General features: G+C 42.2%; 1 protein-coding gene across 1 annotated transcript in view; it reads left to right on the forward strand.

Moving 5' to 3' along the window:
- The window catches only part of LOC126481786 (sodium channel protein Nach-like), a 130,537-nt gene that overhangs the window by 14,936 nt on the left and 94,017 nt on the right, over nt 1-21,584 (forward strand). Inside the window, exon 3 of the mRNA XM_050105777.1 lies at nt 20,537-20,679. Coding sequence (XP_049961734.1) covers nt 20,537-20,679 — 143 coding nt within the window. The remainder of the gene's footprint in view (nt 1-20,536; nt 20,680-21,584) is intronic.

A 21,584-nucleotide genomic window follows, 5' to 3' on the forward strand; every position in this document is an offset into this window, starting at 1 on the left:
AAAGTTTGAAATGGTTCCGGACTATTTTCCCGACTTATTACATTGTTTTCCACTTCATTATTCATCACACTGTTCTCCTGTGTTGGCGAGTTCGCCATGTTAACAATTTCGTCATTCTCACTATTCATCATTTTTGCCTTTTTCATTGATCGCGTAATCATTTACAAAATATACAAAACTCGTCACTATATGAAAATTGCCCACAATGACACTTTATCTCCAACAATACTATTTACACGAAATGTTTCCCTAAACCACGATTAATCGAACAATTGAAATAATTGCCCTAAATTGTCAAACGCGTATACAAGACAACAAATCAAATTCTGAGAAAAAAATACCATTAGAAGAATGACAATTACCAAATCTACACATGCAAAATAGACTACAATTACTAAACTACAAATTACTACAACAATACTACTGTCTACTATTTTTACAATCAGAAGTATTCCAAGGGACGATCCGAAGCAGCGGTCGCCACGTGCATGGGGGCTTAATTATTATTAAATTTGAAAATAATTTTTTTTTTTGGTAGCTGCAAGTCCGATTACGCTGTTTCGTAAACGGTTGGCCCTGACTAGTATTATTACGCAATCTGACTGCATAGAACAACAACAATGAATGAAATGAAAATTTCCTGTTAACACAATTAATTAATTAAGTCCCCAGCAACTATAAAACCTACGAAGCCAACAAAGCACAAGTGTAGCTGTTCTGTGTGTGGAAGTGTGATTCAACGTACACATCTGCCACGGTTCTTCCTCACTAAGACAAGAAATTTTAAATATCATTTATACTGACGTGATAAAAAAAATTAGAAATACTATAATTGCGCAAGAAACCCAGAATTACTCTCTAATACAAGAACACAAGCCAGATGCTTTGTTGACTGAACCTGTAATGCTGCATTATTTAAGACATTGAGATAATAAAAAGAAAAGGAAAATTTTTTTTCTTTTACCTTCATATATTGACGAAAGTCACTCTAATCATTACAATATATCTCCACACCGACTCGTTACTATCACATCTCAACAAGAACTTTTCAGTATCACATCTCAGCAAGCACAGACTACTACGAGTTCTCAACCAGCACTTTTCACTAGCACATCTCAACAAGCACTGCCTACTACGAGTTCTCCCCAAGCACTGCCAGTTGAGGCGGCTGAATAATACTCTTTGGCGCAATCTCTGGCGCTGTGGCTCAGTGTAGCCACCTTTAAACCTGTACACCAGAGTTTTGACATTTTATGCAAATGTCGCACGATGGTGAAACGATCACAGTTCATCACATTTGCCAGTTCTCGAATAAGATGACATGGATCGTTGTGGATTAATACTTTTAAACGATATTCATCAAAACCTGAAGTTTTTTCTGAATGTGGAAAGTCCTCAAAATGAGAAACCCGGTTTCTTGCTTTGCTCTGTCCAGTGGCATCATCTCCATGCACTGTGCAAATGTTTCTAGCCGCCTCCGCTGCTGTCATCCCTCCCTTGAACTCAAACGGAAGAATACGTCGGAAATGTTCCGATTTCTCCCCTTGGTACTCCTTTTCTAGAATCCACACCTCCACTCTCCACTTCCAAATAACCAGATGACAATATCTAAATTCAATTACCAGCCGTCAACTACAAGTATAAAATCGACAGTCGATGAAAAAACTTATAGCAACCGGAATAGCAATATAGAAAACAAAAACGCTACGAACTTATGGGCGAACCTAATATATAAGACGTTTTCAGTTTCGATTACCGACAGGATTTGGGTGATCTTCACCTTTGTGTGTGACTTCTGATTGCCTGAAAGCATGGAGCACATGTTAAGGTACCTGAATTATGTAAGGCCGATGGGTCCTGTTCTTCCCACCAAGCACCTCATCCTATGGTGGTTTGGGAACTTAAGGTCAGTGGTGAAGAGAAGTGCTTGGTTCTTATTAAGACTTGATTTTCTGTTTCTGGACAGTGTAATACTGGGTGAGTTTGTTCAAATATCTTTGGAAATGGTTAATAATGACGTTTTGGTTGTGGCAGCGTTCGAATAGCGCAACACTATTCCTCTCCCACCTGGTTGGGAATATCGTTGGTGTAGACAGAATACAGTACAGGACCCAGAAATGAACCCTGCAGCACGCGAGGCAACACTGGTTTGTGCTGCTTCAATGATTGCCATTCCAGAAAAGAATTACCTCCCCTCAGGAACGAATCAATCATCTTCAGCATATGTGCTGAATAACTTCACAGCTACATCAATAGCAAAGACTGGAGCTTTTGGTCCATTCTGTCTCCTTCAGAACTGGTGAAGCCATCTCTTCATTGTCTTCCTAGAGGTCCCTTGGTTTTAGCATTTTATGGCTTTAGTGATTATTGCATCTGGAATACAGTTCCTTCCATCTTAACTGATATTATTTTATGATGTTAATTAAGTTTTGCATTATCAGTTCAGCTTGGATGCCATCATTTCTGTTTTTATCCAACAAAGTATACCCAGCCGCATATCTAAGGAAATTCGTTTCACATGTTTCTGTTCTTTTTTCGCCTCTCTTCTTAATTGTCCAGTTCTCACATCCATAGAGCATTGCTGGTGTAGCCATAACCTTATATACGAGCATTAGTAGAGTATCTCCCAGTACTTTCTTTCCCAGTGCTCTGTCTGAAGTTCCACAGAAATAATTATATAGGTCTAAATTATGTTTCATTTCATTGTTTGCTCTATATGTAGTACCACACCCTAAATATTTAAATGCATTAACTTGCTCTATGATCTGCTTGTCAACTGAAATTTTAACTCTCAAGGGCTAGTGTCCTAAAAATGCCATTCATTTTGGCTTTGTGATGGAGATGTTCAGATTGAGATCACTGCCTGTTTTTTTTTTTAATTGAAGGTAGGTCCTTGTAAGTCATTCATTCAGCTTAAAAGTTACCTGGTCGTCAGCAAAAGGTGGCGTAATAACATCCGCATTGTTAATTTTGAAATGTTTCATTGTCTATAAGCAAGTTCAGGTTACATTGTCGATATTCATATTAAAAAGAGTTGGTGTGTAGGAACACTCTTGTCTAACACCTTGATTTCTTTAGGCAATATTATGTCTACTGCCTGCTATTTTTATTTGTAGTTTGTTATTCACATATAAAACCTATACAGCTCTTATAAGACGAAATCGAATCCCTCTGTTTCTTAAAATTTCCAACTGTTTGTTTCAATTTACTTTAGCAACTACCTTTTAGTACTCAGTGAAGGCAAGAAAAGTAGATAAATTGAATTCAAGGCGTTTTTCTATTAGCTGCGTCATGGTGAAGGTACAGCCCGAGTATTATCTACTGAAAACCGTGTTGGGCACCATATACTACAGTTTCGGCGATTGGAGATAGTTGTTTTGTTAAAATTCTAGAATACAGTTTACAACATGAATTCAGAAGACTAATACATGTGTAGTTCTGACATTCATGTCTTTTTCCTTTCTTATAAGTTGGGCGTATCTGGGATGCATTCCACTCTTCAGGTATGTGACCACCTGGGCATCACATATTCATAAAATGGAGTATTCTTATTTTTGCAATATTTGGTGCATATTTTATCAACTCTGTAGTGATTTTTTCTCACACTAGAGTCTTCCAATTCTTGCTAGACGTTACTGCATCCTGTAGCTCCACCAACGTTGTGAAGTCTGCATTCCTGTCTGGTTCAGACAGAATCACATGTATATCTAGCACATCCATTCAGAGCGTTTTACGGTATTGTTACCAACTAGATTCAGATATTGTGTCTATTTTCAGATTGTCCTTACGTTCTTAGTTTGATGTTTCATTATTTTGTATGCTTTGTCTTGTCTTCCTCTTCAACTATGCTTAATATCTGTAACATATTTTTCCCAACTTCGGTTTTTAACTTGTCTCACGTTCCTTTTGACTAGAACTGATTCCCTTTTATAATCTAGTCTCAGATCTTGATTGTCTGGGGAATTCACCATTTTTGAGCAGGCATGTTTCTTATCTTCTATTACACTATCTAGGCCTATTATCTGCTTTTATATATAAACTTGTGTATTCTTCAAACCTTTTCTGACGTAGTAGCTGGATGCTCTCTTCAAGAAGTAAATGTGATTTAAATGTTGCATATTTACTTTAAATGTTGCATCAATATTATTTTGTTGCTGTTTGGAAGATATCTTCCATTCTTTAAAGAATTTTATTTTTGAGTCTAGCAAGAAATGATCTGCAGGGACATCTGGACCCCTGAAGACCCCTGTTTCTTGCATTAAGGACCATATGTTCTTATTCGCAGTTACATGGTATATAATTGTGACATAGCTTCTATGTAACCAGGTATATTTGTCGATCAGTTTCTGCCTGAATTATGGGTTTGTTGTTCTTAGCTCATTATCTAATGAGAACGCCTTCAGTATATATCTTCTATTATTTCTTGTATTTTCCAGAACCAATAACATTTGCACAATGGTGTTACCCATACTTGTAATTAAATATCCTGCTATTACCAGATAATTATTTTTGTTGATCTTGTATAAGAAACTTTGCAAGATATCATGGAAGTATTCAGAGTCATCATCCCGCCCTTCTTTTGGGGCATGTACACCAATTACCGATAGACAATCATTTGGTATCTTTATTGAGATCCAATTATCCGTTTGTTGATGAAGGTATAAGAGTGTATTTTGTTTGCCCAAGTACTCTTCCACAGAACAGCAACTCCAGCACAGGCTCTTTCCGCTTGAGGGACTACTGGCCATTAAAACTTCTACACCAAGAAGAAATGCTGATGATAAACGGGTATTCATTGGACAAATATATTATACTAGAAATTACATGTGTTTGCATTTTCAAACAATTTTGGTGCATAGATACTGAGAAATCAGTACCCACAAGAACCACCTCTGGCCGTAATAACGGCCTTGATACGCCTGGGCATTGAGTTAAACAGAGCTTGGATGGCGTGGACAGATACAGCTGCCCATGCAGCTTCAACACGATACCACAGTTCACCAAGAGTAGTGACTGGCGTATTGTGACGAGCCGGTTGCTCGGCCACCATTGACCAGACGTTTTAAATTGGTGAGAGATCTGGAGAATGTGTTGACCAGGACAGCAGTCGAGCATTTTCTATATCCAGAAAGGCCCGTACAGGACCTGCAACATGCGTTCGTGCATTATCCTGCTGAATTGTAGGGTTTCGCAGGGACTGAATGAAGGGTAGAGCCACGGGTCGTAACACATCTGAAATGTAACGTCCACTGTTCAAAGTGCCGTCAATGCGAACAAGAGGTGACCGAGACGCGTAACCAATGGCACCCCATACCATCACGCCGGGTGATACGCCACTATGGCGATGACGAATACACGCTTCCAATGTGCGTTCACCGCGATGTCGCCAAACACGGGTGCGACCATCATGATGCTGCAAACAGAAGCTGGTTTCATCTGAAAAAACGACGTTTTGCCATTCGTGCGCCCAGGTTTGTCGTTTAGTGCACCATCGCAGGCGCTCCTGTCGGTGATGCAGCGTCTAGGGTAACCGCAGTTATGGTCTCCGAGCTGATAGTCCCTGCTGCCGCAAACGTCGTCGAACTGTTCGTGAAGATGGTTGTTGTCTTGCAAACGTTCCCATCTGTTAACTCAGGGATCGAGACGTGGCTGCACGATCCGTTACTGCCATGCGGATAAGATGTCTGTCATCTCGACTGCTAGTAATACGAGGCTGTTGGGATCCAGTACGGCGTTCCGTATTACCCTCCTGAACCCACCGATTCCATATTCTGCTAAGGGTCATTGGATCTCGACCAACGCGAGCATCAATGTCGCGATACGATAAACCGCAATCGCGATAGGCTACAAACCGACCTTTATCAAAGTCGGAAACGTGATGGTACGCATTCCTCCTTACACGAGGCATTACAACAACGTTTCACCAGGCTACGCCGGTCAACTGTTGTTTGTGTATGTCAGCACGTTGTAGGTGTCGTCACCGGCGCCAACCTTGTGTGAATGCTCTGAAAAGCTAATCATTTGCATATCACAGCATCTTCTTCCTGTCGGTTAAATTTCACGTCTGTAGCACGTCATCTTCGTGGTGTAGCAATTTTAAAGGCCAGTAGTGTATCATACCTGTTCGTTGTTGCAGAACCTCTTAATTTCTTTTTGGTGCCAGTTATGATTGTCATGTCAATATTTTGTGAATTTAGTGCATTTTCTAGTTTTACTTCTGTATCGTTTGGACTGCAGACATTCCAAATAGCCAATTTGGTCGTTTGTTCCTGTTGTATATCAAGGCTGTTTTAAATTTGCCCGTCCGACTTGTTTTTTTTCTGGAGATTCTGAGTAATACTATGATCCCCTTTACAGAATACTGGCCTGTAGCCAGGATAGCTGGGTGCTGGGGCTGCCACCTGCAGGTATCCCAGCATACCTGTTTTTCTTTTGGAGTTGTCTTCCTTGCTTGGTTGCTTTCACTACAGCTATGGATCCATCTCTCCAGGTTATGTAGATTGTTATTCCCTGTTTTTCATCAAGGCTGCCTCCTCTAGGAGAGCTGGCTTCCTTCCACGTAACAGCCCCCACCCTACTCCTTGCCCACCTAAGTTGTGGACTCCTCTTCGTCTGACTCCTGCCCGAGAGATCCATCTGGCTCGAGTGTCCCTGTCAGGACCTTACACTCCCGCCAGCATAGTTCTCTGGGTCATTGCAAAGTGCAAGAACTTCCTCGCCAACGGTAAGGCGGCAGTCCCCAAGGAAATCCTGAACAACTCATGGGGTCTAATTTATCACTACCTGGCAAAAAAAAAAAGCGGAGGACCCGGAATAGGAGGGGGAACGAAATGAAAAGTTGTGGGTTGAGAGGATGTGTGGTATTATTACAGTGACTACAAACTAGAGTCAAATTTACAAAAGGCTAGACAGTATAAGTCCACTCACCAGTACGACGCTGCATCTCTGCGGCCTGAATGGGTGCACCAATTCAGTTGGGAAGGCTTTCATAAAGCCGTTATGTTACCTTCTAAGGCATTATGGTCCACAAATGTTCTTGGTCGCTTGGATACTGGGACGGGGACAGAGCTGACATCTCAGCTGGTCCGAGATATGTTCCATCGGGGACAGATCTAGGGATCTCGCTCGCCACGAGTGTATCTTGATATTACACACACGATTCATAGCTAAACATGCCACGCATGGGCGAGTAATACCCTGTTGAAAAATTGACACCGCAGTACTGTGACATGAGGAAGGAAGGAAGGAAGGAAGGAAGGAAGGAAGGAAGGAAGTGAGGAACGAAGGATGGAAGGAAGACTAAGTTTAACATCCTGACGACAGCGACGCCATTAGAGACGGAAAACAGTCTCGGATTATGAAAGGATGGAGGAATATGACCATACCCTTTACAAAGTAACAATCCCGGCATTCGCTTGGAGAGATTGAAGGAAATCACGGAAAATCTAAATCTGGATGGGCGGACGGGAACTTCAATCTTAGTCCTCCCGAATGCGAGTCCAGTGTGCTAGCAACTGTGCCATCTAGCTTGGCAACACATGAGGTCACAGGATGTCCATGACGTATCGTTGTGCCGTCGGAGTCCTATCAATCACTACCAGTTATGAACTCCAGTCATACCCACTGGTTCTTGACAACGTGACTCCAGGAGTAACACCGTTGTGGCTCTTCAAACATTGGAAGAAAGGGAGCTCTCCACAAATCAGCTCCATACTCCAAGGCGATGGTCATACGAGGTAAATCAAACCTCTGATTTATCACAGAATACAATGCGACGCCATTCATGAACAGTTCTTGCTTTCCGGTAACTGAATCACTCCAAAGACAGCCCTTTTATGTTGTGGTGTTAGTGGTGTCTACAAGTGGGATAGTTCCTTAATCTGGCTTAACTATGTGAAGGTGTTACATTGTACCTTGTGTACAATACGGCGATGCTCCCATTTTGTGGAATGTTTGATGTATTTTTATGTAGATATTTTCTCGAGGAAAAAAATGTCGGTGTTTTAAAAAGTTCGGACGACGCTCTTCATATTCTTTCAGTTCTCAGCAGTGCAGTGAGTTTAAAATGTAGCCTTCGCTTTGGTTTTTAATTAAATCCTCTTATCATTCCTTCGTTAGTTTTGTTACCGTACTTCGACTTTTCTGTGAAGAACAGTCCCTCACAATACCATATACACTGTTCAACTGCCAAACCGCACAGCGGACAGCACTCTCAATATAAGAAATTCTGGCTCTGGCGTGTAAACAAAAATAACCAGTCGAGACAGGCGAAATACGGTACAGGAATATAAGGTCGGGATTGCTGCAGTTGACTCTCTTCCCACCCATTGTTGATCGAGACAACGAAGTAGCTGGTGCTACACCTCGCTGTCGAACTGGTTTGGAAGGGGATCTATTCCTAGGTCGATCCAACCGAAATGGTTACTAGCAGCCGGGAGCAGAGATTTCCATACAGTCTGTTTTCTGCCAGGTCAACTATCTTGACAGCTGAAACTTTTATGGTGTGACAAAGAGGTCTAAAACTTGTATGATCGGTGAAGCATATTAAATGAGCTAATTTACAAAGTCTCTATACTGATAGTGTGTCTCAAATTCAGTGTGACATAGCCTAAGTGAGATCTTCAATCAGTAATGAAACCCAATTTATGTTTTTTCTGAAAGCAGGTTGGTTTTATTCAGGGTTCCAATACGCCATATTACTCTCCGCTCTTTTGGCTATAAAACCTTATTATTGAACATAATCTCCATCCATTGCGCCACCATACTGGGAGGACCTGTATGTCCGCTTGGTAACACTCCACTGGTCGATGTCAGAGCCAGCGTCTTGCTGCATCAATAACGCCCCCATCATTCACTTATTGCTTCCCCCGAAGTGTATCCTTTATTCAGCCAAATAGATGAAAGTCGGAAGATGCGAGATCCGGGGTGTAATAAGTCAGGGAAGCCAGCGGGCACATACCTTTTACTACCTCAACTGGAGGACTAGTGTGTCAGCAGTATCTCAGACGCCATTTTGAAGGGTTCGTAACTCGCGGCCACCTATCGGAAATTTATGAAACTATGAGAGATGAAGTGACAATATTCCACGACGTCCCACAGTAAATTCAACATTTTTTTCAACCGAAATTGGTCGAGAAAAAAAAGGTGTTGCATTAAACTGAAGTGACAAAAGTCATGTGATAGCAATATGCACATATACAGGTTGGGGTATTATCGCGTACATAAGGTATAAAAGGGCAGTGAACTGACGGAGCCGTCATTAGTACTAAGGTAATTCATGCGAAAGGGTTTCCGACGTGATTACGACCGCACGACGAGAATTAGCTGCTGTTGAACAAGAAATAGTAGTTGGAATTAGACGTATGGGACATTGCATTATGGAAACCGTTAGGATTGAATATTCCGCCATCCACAGTGCCGACAAGTGTGCCGAGGATACCAAATTTCAGGCATTGCCTGTCACTACGGACAACGCAGTGGCCGACGGCCACCACGTAACGAACGAGAGCAGCGACGCTTGCGTACAATAGCCAGTGCCGACAGACAAGCAATACTGCGTGAAATAATTGCAGAAGTCAATGCGAGACGTACGACGAATGGATCCCATAGGACAGTGCGGTGAAATTTGGCGTTATTGTGCTATGGCAGCGGACGACCGACGCGAGTGCCTTTGCTAACGGCACATCGTCTGTATCGCCTCTCCTGGGCTCGTGACATCTCGGTTGGACGCTAGAAGATTGGGAAACCATGACCTGGTGAGATGAGTCCCGATTTGAATTGGTAAGAGCTCATGGAAGGGTTTTAGTGAGGCACAGACTCTACGAAGCCAGGAACCCAAGTTGTCAACACGGCACTACGCAAGCTGGTGGTGGCTCCAGAAAGGTGTCGGCTGTGTTTACATGGAATTGACTGGTCCTCTGGATGTTTGACTACTTGGAGAGCATTTTCAGTCATTCGTGGACGTCATGTTCCCAAACAATGGTTGAATTTTTATGGATGACAATGCGCCATGTCACCGAGCCATCGGTTTGAAGAACATTCTGGATAACTCGAGCGAATGGTTTGACCACCCAGAATGCCCGATATGACTGTCATCGAAAATTTAGTGGACATAATTCAGAAGTCAGTTGGTCCACAAAATCCGGCACCGGCACCGGCATACTTTCGCAATTATGGACAGCCTTAGAGAGACAGCATGGATCAGTATTTCTGCAGGGAATTTGTAACGACTTGTTGAGCTCGTGCCACGTCGAGTTGTTGTACTTTTCTGGGCAAAACGAGGTCCGATACGATATTTCATGCTGCTTCAACTCTGTGCCAGAATATCGCTGGTAGTGGCTGGCAACTGGTAGCGTGTCTGTCTCTCAGCAACCCATGGCCAATGGTTTCAGTGGGTGACAGACCTCGAGAATATGCTGGCCTGGGCAACAGACGAACACCCGTGCAACCGCAAAAGACAGTTGGGGCCTTGTCACGAAGGGAGCTTTTCGAAGTCCATTGAACTGTGGTACATTCTCGGTGCTCGGAGTACAAGAGGGTTCGACTTGGACGGAATGAAGGTCGAGTGCCGTTATAGGTGTGGCTGGCGGTAGGTCCTAGTGACCGACCCCCCCTTCCCGCGCCGACCGCTCTGGCCGGGAGCTGAAGTTAAAGAGGGTCGTCTTCCAAGACGCTCCAGCAACCACACATGTGACTCCACGTTCGCTGTCGGTAGCCGCGATGGCGCATATAGCTGGTTCACTCAGCACAGTACATGAAGGCTGACCCTGTCTGCAACCTTTACGGAAATTAAGGATTAAACTGTTTGTGTCCTGTAAAACGGACTTCGTTGCCAGTAGCCACTGTGGAACTTACCTTGTACATGTTTGAAACACGTGGCTAGTATGGATCAAATAACATTTCTATTTAACCAAATCCCCAAAATATTTACGACTGCCTGGCCATCTTATACGTCCATACCCCTTATTTAGGGTGGGTGATAATGATGTTTGGTTTGTAGGGCGCTCAACTGTGCGGTCATGAGCGCCTGTACAAAGTCCCAATTTTTACAAAGTCCAGTTTTTTTTCACAGTCCAATCTACCCACTGTCACGAATGATGATGATGATGAAATGATGAGGACAACACAAACACCCAGTCACCGGCAGAGAAAATCCCCCACCCTGCCAGGCATCGTACCCGAGACCCCGTGATCCAGAGGTGGCAACGCCAGCCACTAGACCACGAGCCGCGGACCTTAGGGGTGATGACTACAGTGTTTTCAAGATTCTCAGACAGCCCTGTGGAAATATGGTGGCCCAGAAAGTGGAAGGTTGCGTTACAATTATTTTCTATAGTATTGTAGGAACGCACTTAAACATAATTATATTTCTTGAATTTGGCAAATAACTTAACAATAGAGACATGATCATTTTTTCAGGATGATTACCAAACACAACATCTTTAAAATTTGTTAGACAATGTGCAGAAATTCCATTCCTAGTGACTAAAATGATCCATCAGAGTTTTAGTTTATTTGAAATCCATAGTTTGGTTGAATTGCGTAAAACATGGCTGTGATACATAAATATTAGAAAGGAAAAATACCTATAGCCTCGTATGAAATAAGAATTTCACAAATATTATTGCAGAAATATCATTGTGCTGAAGAGTCGCTCGAACCTTATATAGAAGATCAGCAAGTCACACTTTAGTTTCTTGTTTGGGCATGTTCGTGTATACTACTGTACTTTGGTTTGTTGAGGTTAGTACTGAACGTGATGGAAAAGTAGCAGATGGTGTATGTTCTAAGACGATATGTACAGTCGTGCTCAAAAGTATCCGAACGACCTGAATTGCACTTCGCCTGATTCGCATGCAGCTGTCTAGCAGGTCCTCTAATCGCTCCTTGGTACAGTCGTTTGACTATTGAAAATGGTTCCAACAAGTCACCACTAGAAAACAATGTTCTGCAACGCAATAACTCAAGATGTAAAGTAATACCACGATACTACAAATATTAGGGAACACCTTATCAAAGATAAGACTCTCCTTAAGGCTAGTAAGCTCACATTTATTACAATAAATGCCATACCCGAAATATTACCACTCTCATTATTACGTCAGATAGGAATGCACGTAGTAACTTCGTCGTATTCATGATTTACTCTTGGAAGTAACATACTGTTCTTATTATTTAACACCAAATGACATTAAAAGCAGGCGGGGGTGGCCGAGCGGTTCTAGGCGCTACAGTCTGAAACCGCGTGACAACTACGGTCGCAGGTTCGAATCCTGCCTCGGGCATGGATGTGTGTGATGTCCTTAGGTTAGTTAGGTTTAAGTAGTTCTAAGTTCTAGGGGACTGAAGACCTCAGCAGTTAAGTCCCATAGTGCTCAGAGCCATTTGAACCATTTTTTTGACATTAAGAATTTAAGTTATGAATGAGTTCTTAGTTGTGAGTACACTTACGAAAGAAATATAAAAACAACTATGTGAGTTACTGGTTTATGATGCTCAGTTTGCAGTCAGTTCCGAATGTTATTAGTAACCACGCTCCAGTCCCTAAACCTAGTTATAGAAATGCGAATCAGACGCATTACGTATTCCAGGCCGTAGCAGCCGCGACTTGGTGACGCCAGCTATGGTCACTTCCCAGCCCGGTTCGTCTTCTTCCTGCTGGTACTGTAACTGAGATTTGGCAACAAGGCAGGGTATGTTTGGCAACTCTGTGATCGGCGAGTTACTACCTGGTGTGCACGGAAATAAGCCTCAAAGTTCACTTGATTTTACCTGTCATTTCCATTGAATAATCTGAGTTATTATCGCTTGAGGTGTAATAAAAGATTGAAAATTTACGGTTTTCAGCCCAGGAAAGTCGTTGCACGTGGAAATCGCAACTAATCTAGTCCTTCAAATAGCGGTTTACGACTTCTAGCAACCATTGGCCCCGTAAGACGAAGCTAAGACACGTACCTCTTCGCCAGCTCTTTGGTAACGTGCTGACCTGTGAAAAAGCGTCTGTTATGGTTCGCAGTTGCAGTCTCACTAACTGTAACGTTTTTATCCCTTCTGTGGAAGAGCTACAAGCAGTCAGATGAAAAATCGATAAGGAAATCGCAAGAAAATACTTTCGGCTCATAGTGCAATAGTGAAAAACTTACAATGCTGCACAACAGGTAACGCCTCTTTCCGCTGGCAAGCAAATTTTGGGTTCTAGGAATATGTAAGTTTATTTATGAAATGCCACATTTGCATACCCCTTGAGTATGTCACAGCATTCCAATTAAACACAGACCCAATCAAAATCTAAATGAGTAGTATTTTACTAATTCGTGTCCATAGAGGCACGCTTGTGTACAGATACTCAGTTTTATTACAACAGACTTTCGTCGTAAGGTTATCGTGGGTAGTTTTATTTCATTTCTTATAATACAGTGCTTAATTTTCGTAAGTTTTCCTTTAGTGTTGTTAAAACCTTAGTAAACATGACAGAGATATTAATCAGCAAGGATATATGCGAATTCTCTGATGTTATCTGTAACAGTCTGGCAATGCACATGCAGTTTATTGATTACATGCATGTAGAAAACTCGTTCTGAGTTAAAGCTGTCAAACAAGGTTTGAAGAAGAATTAAATGCCACTGTCACACGACAGCTAATGTAGAAAATACTTTTCTGACGTATTTTGGCACAATGTGCTCTCCCCATACATAATACAAAAGTTTCACGATGTATCTGCTGCCTGGCTGTCTATTAAACCTGAAAAGAACAAAATGTCGCAGAAGTTAGCCCTTTTTTGACATGCGACTATTTTGGGTTGAGAAGTGAAGGGGAATTACGTTCAAAGTTCCATTAGATTGATAACTTTAGCAGACAGCAGAATTGCGTTTTAAAAAACGAAGCAGTGAATGTATTCGGACTCGCGACATTTTATCTAGAGTGTGCGACACTTACCATGAACTCAACAATTCCTCCAGAACTTCTGCATTCCACTGCGCTGTGAGATAATGCATATGGCTGGGTCTAGACTTCTGAGAGACAAACAGTTACAGCTTTTCTTTTGCAATGCACGACGTTTTCAACAAACAGAAAGCGCAGTAGAGTAGCCTCCATTCTCTTCTGGCTACACCAAGTGAAGAAGATATAATGTCAGTGTGGTCTGAAATTCACATTAAAATGATATTCCTTCTCTACCAAGTAGACGTTAGTTTGAACCACAATAAAGTCTGGAGTGGCGACATGTAGAAACTCTATCACCAGTAACCTTACTTATACTAGTTATTTATTTCTAGTGACGAAACAAACGTTATGTAGGGTCACAGGAGATTTATTCCATCTTTTATTTGAGCTTCTGTATGTCGATAAAATTGGTTCTGAACTAGGAATGGAACTCGGACCGTCCTTAACGTGGAATTTGATCCCTTCGCGACAATACAGCTCGGCTACAATTTGTTGTTTGTTCAAAACTGCAGATTCCTCAACATCTCCAGATGTTGCGCGTGGATGGGTTCGAATCCTGGTCCGGCACTAAAGATTTTATTATGTATTATCAAGCTCTAGCATGAGAACACCTATCTGCTGGTGGATAATAATTTTGATGTTTAATGTATTTTCATTCGTTGTCAACACTAACGATATTTGACGTTTTTGACTCCCAGTGAGACACAGAACTATTTGCGAGATCACTGTAAGTTCAAGATGATGTTCCGAGCTGCTGGTGGAGAAAAATTCTGTAGCTGACGTCTCGTTGTGTGTAGTCAACAACGATATGTGTGGAGCTCTATTCCCAGTCAGCACTGAACTCTTCGCCATATTATTTCTAGTTCAAACATGCTCACATGTCACTGCTGTTGTAACAAACCCATATTAAACGTTCTTTTTCTCTAGAATATAACAGCGATAGGTGCCGGGTTGGAGTCCTGGGAAGGAAAAAATTAATGTTTCCTCTCGTCATTTCAGTTAAAACATCTTGCTACTGCCGATAAAATCTGAAATGTCACAGCTGATTGTGCTTTGATAACAATCCAGTTAGGTTCTGGGTTCGAATCCCTGTCCAACACAAAGCTTTACCTCACGGCATTTCAAGTAAGTTACTTGTGAAGAAGCAATGTTTAACATCTCTCGTCGTTCGTTAACAGGGACAGTAGATGCTGGGTCGGAATTCGCGTCCGTTAAAAATGTTTACATTATGTAATTTCAAATTGATATTTCCTTACTGATACTATCTAAAATCGAGGTATATCACTCTCTGTATGCCTAGTCAGGAATGACAGTTAGTTTCCGTCAGTCACAAAATCTTTGCTTGGTCTGCTTGAGCTGAATTTGAATCCATATGCAGAACGAGACGGTTCGTCGTGTCATTTGAACTTCATACAAAATCTCATCTAGCAGTTCGTGAATAACTTAAATTTTTAATGTCATTTTGTGTTAAATAAGAAGTACGCTATGTTACCTTGAAGAGGATATCATGAATACGACGAACTTACAACGTGTATTACCTATCTGACGTAATAATGAGAGTGGTAACATTTCAGGTATGGCATTTATTGTAATAAATGTGAGCTTACAAGCCTTAAGGACAGTCTTATCTTTGATAAGGTGTTCCCTGATATTTGTAGTGCCGTGGTATTACTTTACATCTGGAGTTATTGCGATACAGAGCAGTGTTTTCTAGTGGTGATTTGTTGGAACCATTTTCAATAGTCAGAGGACCCGCTAGACAGCTGCGTTATGAGGGTTGTATGCGAATCAGAAAAAATGCCATTCAGATCGTTCGGATACTTTTGAGCACGACTGTACATGCAGGTTTCCGCTTGATATGTTTGACATGTGGTGAGAGATGACGTACTAGACTTAAAAATGGCTCCAAAACCGAAACCGCCATAGTGGAAATGATTACCACCAAAGGACAAAAATTTCAATTAGAAATATCTGGACGCCTGTGCCTCCCAATAAAGAAGAGCTCAAGGTAGTAGCAGATATTGTAGATTGTTCACGTATCCTGACGAATCCAAACATCATGATCACATTTCTAATAGGGCATTGGTCCAGCTTTGGAACAGGCTGCAGCAACGATTTTCAGTGGCATGAGTTCGACAAGTCCTTGGTTGGTTTGTGGAGGTATGTGATACCAGTTGCCTACTCAAAGGTCACACAATTGCCATAAATTACGGGCCAGTGATCTGTGAACGCAGTGTTGGGGTCTGACAGCGCCCCGAATGTTGTCCATCGGTTTCAGATCAGAAGAATCTGGTGACCAAGGGGAAAAAAATGTAAACTTATGGTAAGGTCTTATGGGACCAAATTGCTGAGGTCATCGGTCCCTAAGCTTACACGCCACTTAATCTAACTTAAAATAGCTTATACTAAGGACGACACACACACCCTTGCCCGAGGGAAGAGTCGAACCTCCGACGAGGTGACCAAGGCATGAACTTATTTTCAGTATTATGTTCCTCAAATCACTGCAGTAAAATTCTGGCCTCGTGATGTGGACAGTTATGCTAATGGAAGACGCCATCGCTATTGGGGAAAACCTCAAAAGTGGAGGGTTGCAGGAGGTCCGCAATAATTACTACCACTACTGTACAGCATTGTGTTGCTATCACTGCCTTGCCTCCCTAGCAGTGCGTGTTTTGAGTAGCTGTTAATCTCGATGATGGCGCATGCAGACATGATGTCGATTTGATGTAACAAGAAACGTGACTCGTACGACCTGGCGACACGTTTTCAATTATCCGTGGTCTGTTCTCGATGATCACATAGCAATTGCAATCGTACGCCAGGAACGTCGAAAAGCTCTTCATGCATTTCAATTTCTGTTTATCCCTCGAATAAAAAATGTATACCTGTGCAGTATCTGAAACATCTGTTGACTCATTCAGAGCCAAAGAGAACCACTCTAAGTGTCGAATTTTCTCAGACGATTGAGTTAATATACTTTCAAGCAACATCACTTACTCTTTGAGCCACTGACATACTAATGTTTTCAAATAAATTACCTTTTTCTCGTTTCATTTCTTCAACTGATGCAATATTAATTCGCCGTCAGTAAAGGATTTTCCACGTTTTGCTGTTGAATGAGCCACGCGGAAACAAGCGTGATTTACAGCTTCTTCTTCAGCATTTACTTCCTGAAACAATATTTGATGAGATTTCAATCCCCGTTTCAAAGACGCATATATTTACAACCGTTGCTTTCCAGTAAATTTAAAATAACTCTGATAATGCTTAGTTTCTTTAAGAAGTTTTGTATTTTGTCCTTTCAGAAATATTGTTTCATTGCAAACTGTAAGATTGCCGTATTCCTTGACTCAACTACGATATATTGATGTCCTCACTGGTATTAAAATTTCAGCACTCACTATGTCTCTTCCGTTTCTTTTCCACATTTACACAAATCCACAAAAAAGATGTAACTGCAAATAAAAATGATGCCAACTATTAGTATTAAGAGTAAGGTGCGCTGGATTTATCTTTCAAGCAATTTTAATTAAATATTAGCTATTAACGCACTGCATCTTCAGTAAGAAACTTTAGTCACAAAACCCACTAGTCTTATTATATTGTGCTTTTCGTATCTCACATTTTGTCGCTACCCACAAGACGGCGCCGTGCTACTGCACTTCTCTACTCTCCTGGAGATGCAACTGCTATGCATTTAGCATTGTCAGCAGAAGTCGTAACAATACGTAAAGTGCAGCTATCACTTCAGCAATGAAACGAACTGGACACTTGCCCGTAGGTGCCGACAGAAAATGCGGAGTGACGTTCACCCCCACTCCCTAAGCCATAGATCTAAATCAATCTCTAGTTCTGAAACGAAAATTTGTGCCTAATTCAACACTACAGTATGTTGGTGTTACGAACTACAGCCTGCCCAATTCTTCTGCAGTCCATGTCTGCAGTGACCGTACAGAACGTACGGAACTAATGTTGCAGTGGGAAGATATTCCGCAGTGTTGATACCATATACAGCTGATAACTTGCTCTGATGTTAATGACGCACGAAAATAACACTTAAATTTATCTATGTTATATGGATGTTGTTTGAGGTCTGCGACTGTATTATAAGATTATGTGGAATAATTTATACTATACTGCTGCAGTCACTTTTTACTAATATTTCATTAGCACAATGCATTTCGGCAGCATGTTGCCATCTTGAGGTGCATTACACAGTTACTTATACATCAGCTGATTGGTTATGAACATTAGCTGTGTGTGACGGTGGGGTTAAGAATCGAAAAATAAACCTGTGTGGAAGGATAAATCTGTTACAGTGTGTACATTATGTGAATAGCTTGATTAGGTAATATATTAATAACTTTACTTACATTTCTGTTGGCGATTTTATTTTCTGTCACACAGAGCACAGTAACGGGTACATTACAACTTGGCATTTTCACAGACATCTATTTACATGTTTCCAAAGAGTTTTAAAATCTAAGATGAACTACTTACAATTTCAAAGACTGTTAACATCTTTCCAGAGAGTTATAAAATTTAAGCTAAACTATTTACAATTTCAAACACAGTAATATATAACTGTAGTGAATATGAGTTAATGTACACAACCTACAGCTGATGTATAAGTAACTGTATAATGCACCTGATGGTGGCAGCATGCTGCCAAAATTCTTTGTGATAATAAAATTATAGAAAATAACGTTATTGAAAGCGCGTTAGAGCGACCTTCACGAGTAATATTTATTTGTAGCAATGTATTTGAAATGAAATTAAGGTCACACCTTGAGTTCAAACATATGTAGTTCACTGCGTAATGACTAGTGCAGTGCCACTCAGTGTCAGCTTGTAAAGGATGGCAACAGTGGCGATCGTCACGAAAACTTCTGAAATTTATCTAGGAGTTCCGAGCAGTACTAGGTTATCAGGCCTCAAGAAAACTTACACAGACTGTAAATGGGTCGTGGCACTTGGAACTTAGTGAAAGAGGCAGCGTGGACCTTAGGCTAAGACGTTTGAAGCCCCCTGCTTTACAGAGTGGCGAAGCCTCCAATCTACACTTGCTGTGATGAGACGTGGACGTACACCACTTTGTCGCCTGTTCGTGGTTTCACCGTCCTTTGACCTCTTTCCATTGTTTCACGGCGTACGAGCCCGAATAGCACGCGAACATCCGATGGTAGTATGCTCTGAGCACTATGGGACTTAACATCTATGGTCATCAGTCCCCTATAACTTAGAACTAATTAAACCTAACTAACCTAAGGACAGCACACAACACCCAGCCATCACGAGGCAGAGAAAATCCCCGACCCCGCCGGGAATCGAACCCGGGAACCCGGGCGTGGGAAGCGAGAACGCTACCGCACGACCACGAGATGCGGGCTGCGAACATCCGAGCAGGCCGCTGTTTCCGAGATGGTTTTCCCAGGCGACAGGCCATAATAATCTGCCATTTCAGAATGAAATTTTCACTCTGCAGCGCAGTGTGCGATGATCTGAGACTTTACTGACAGATTAGAACTGTGTGCCGGACCGAGACTCAAACTTGGGACCATTTCCTTTCAGAACCATTCCTCTACCTACTGAATCCCGAGTTCGAGTCCCGAGTTCGAGTCTCGGTCCGGCACACAGTTTTAATCTGCCAGTAAGTTTCAAATCTGACATTTGTCAAAGACTTTTACGTCAGTGGATTTCCCCGTTTGCCGGCAGTATCGTTGCAGGAAATGTTCCCCATTACCCTCTGCTCAGCTTACTCATATCCCTTACCGCGCCACGTCCCGCTTTTACCACTAGGCAGCTTTCAGTCTAGTAATGGGCAGTGGTCATAATGTTTTGACTCATCAGAGTAGTTGCATTCATGAAAATGCTTTTAGAATGGAGCGTACTGCTCTGTTTTTTACTAGAGCACAATGCATATTCGAGTCACTGTCACATTTCTGTCGAGTGTATTTTTCTCAGTAACGAAAATTAATGACAATTCGCCATCCAATGTACATGTTAATCAGAGCTACTTACTTGCAACATTGTTGTAGTAGCTGTTAGACCAAACAAAAAAAATGGTTCAAATGGCTCTGAGCACTATGGGACTCAACTGCTGAGGTCATTAGTCCCCTAGAACTTAGAACTAGTTAAACCTAACTAACCTAAGGACATCACAAACATCAATGCCCGAGGCAGGATTCGAATCTGCGACCGCAGCGGTCTTGCGGTTCCAGACTGCAGCGCCTTTAACCGCACGGCCACTTCGGCCGGCCTTAGACCAAACACTTATCCGACCGCCGGCCGGAGTGGCCGAGCGGTTCTAGGCGCTACAGTCTGTAGCCGAGCGACCGCTACGGTCGCAGGTTCGAATCCTGCCTCGGGCATGGATGTGTGTGATGTCCTTAGGTTAGTTAGGTTTAATTAGTTCTGAGTTCTAGGCGACTGATGACCTCAGAAGTTAAGTCGCATAGTGCTCAGAGCCATTTGAACTTATCCGACCAGGTCTGGTGCCAGATGCTTCTCTTTAGTCTCCTGAGGTGTAGAACGTAGCATAGTCACGTCACATCTACTACTACAGAACTACAGAGGTGGCGCTTGCTTGCAGTTGACGCCGAAGTGCGAGCAGATGATGGTGCGCTGCAGCTGGCTGGGCCACACGCGGCCCTGCGGGGAGCTGTTCAAGCTGCGCAAGACGTGCGACGGCTACTGCTGCATCTTCAACTACCGGCGCACGGGGGATCGCCTCGGGTCAGTACTGCAGCCTTTCTGTCCGCAGCTCCTGCACCTAAACTGAGTACTACTACGTTGTTGTCTAGCTGACACCGCTTCACCACAGTGGTTCATTATATCCGGACCTCATGTGATTGCGTATACTCTGAAGATTCTTTAACTGATAGATATCACGGTGATATATTGCATGACTGGCTATTGGTGACACGGGGAGAACAGTTGCAGGTTGATGGGTTACTGGAAACAATCCATATATCATACACGAGGGGCGCTTGAAAAGTCAGTGCAAAAATAAAAACTACTTACGTGTTTGGAGTAAACCTTTTTTTAGTTTTCGACATAATCTCTTTTTAGACTTATACACTTCGTCCAACGCTGTTCTAATTTGTTGATCCCTTCAGAATAGTAGGAATTGTCTAAGTCTGCAAAATGGGTATTAGTTGCTGAATCACCTCCTCGTTTGAATAAAATCTTTGTCCCATCAGCCATTCCTTCAAATTGGGGAACAAAGGGAGCCAAGTCTGAAGAATAGAGGGGGTGTGAAACGAGTTGGAATCCTATTTCCATTAATTTTGCGACCATAACTGCTGAGGTGTGTGCTAGTGCATTGTCGTGATGGAAAAGGACATTTTTGCGATCCAATCGCCGGAAGTTTTCTTGCAGCTCGGTTTTCAATCGGTCCAATAACGATGAATAATATGCACTTGTAATGTTTCTACCCTTTTCCAGATAGTCGATGACGATTATCCCTTGCGAATCCCAAAAGACAGTCGCAGTAACCTTTCTGGCCGAAGGACTGGTCTTCGCATTTTTTGGTGCATATTCTCCCTTGGTAACCCATTGTTTAGATTGTTGTTCGCTCTCAGTAGTATAGTAATGTTTCACCCACAGTGACGAAACGACGCTTTAAGTTCTACGGATTC

The sequence above is a fragment of the Schistocerca serialis genome, chromosome 1, assembly GCF_023864345.2.
Source record: "Schistocerca serialis cubense isolate TAMUIC-IGC-003099 chromosome 1, iqSchSeri2.2, whole genome shotgun sequence".
NCBI lineage: Eukaryota > Metazoa > Arthropoda > Insecta > Orthoptera > Acrididae > Schistocerca > Schistocerca serialis.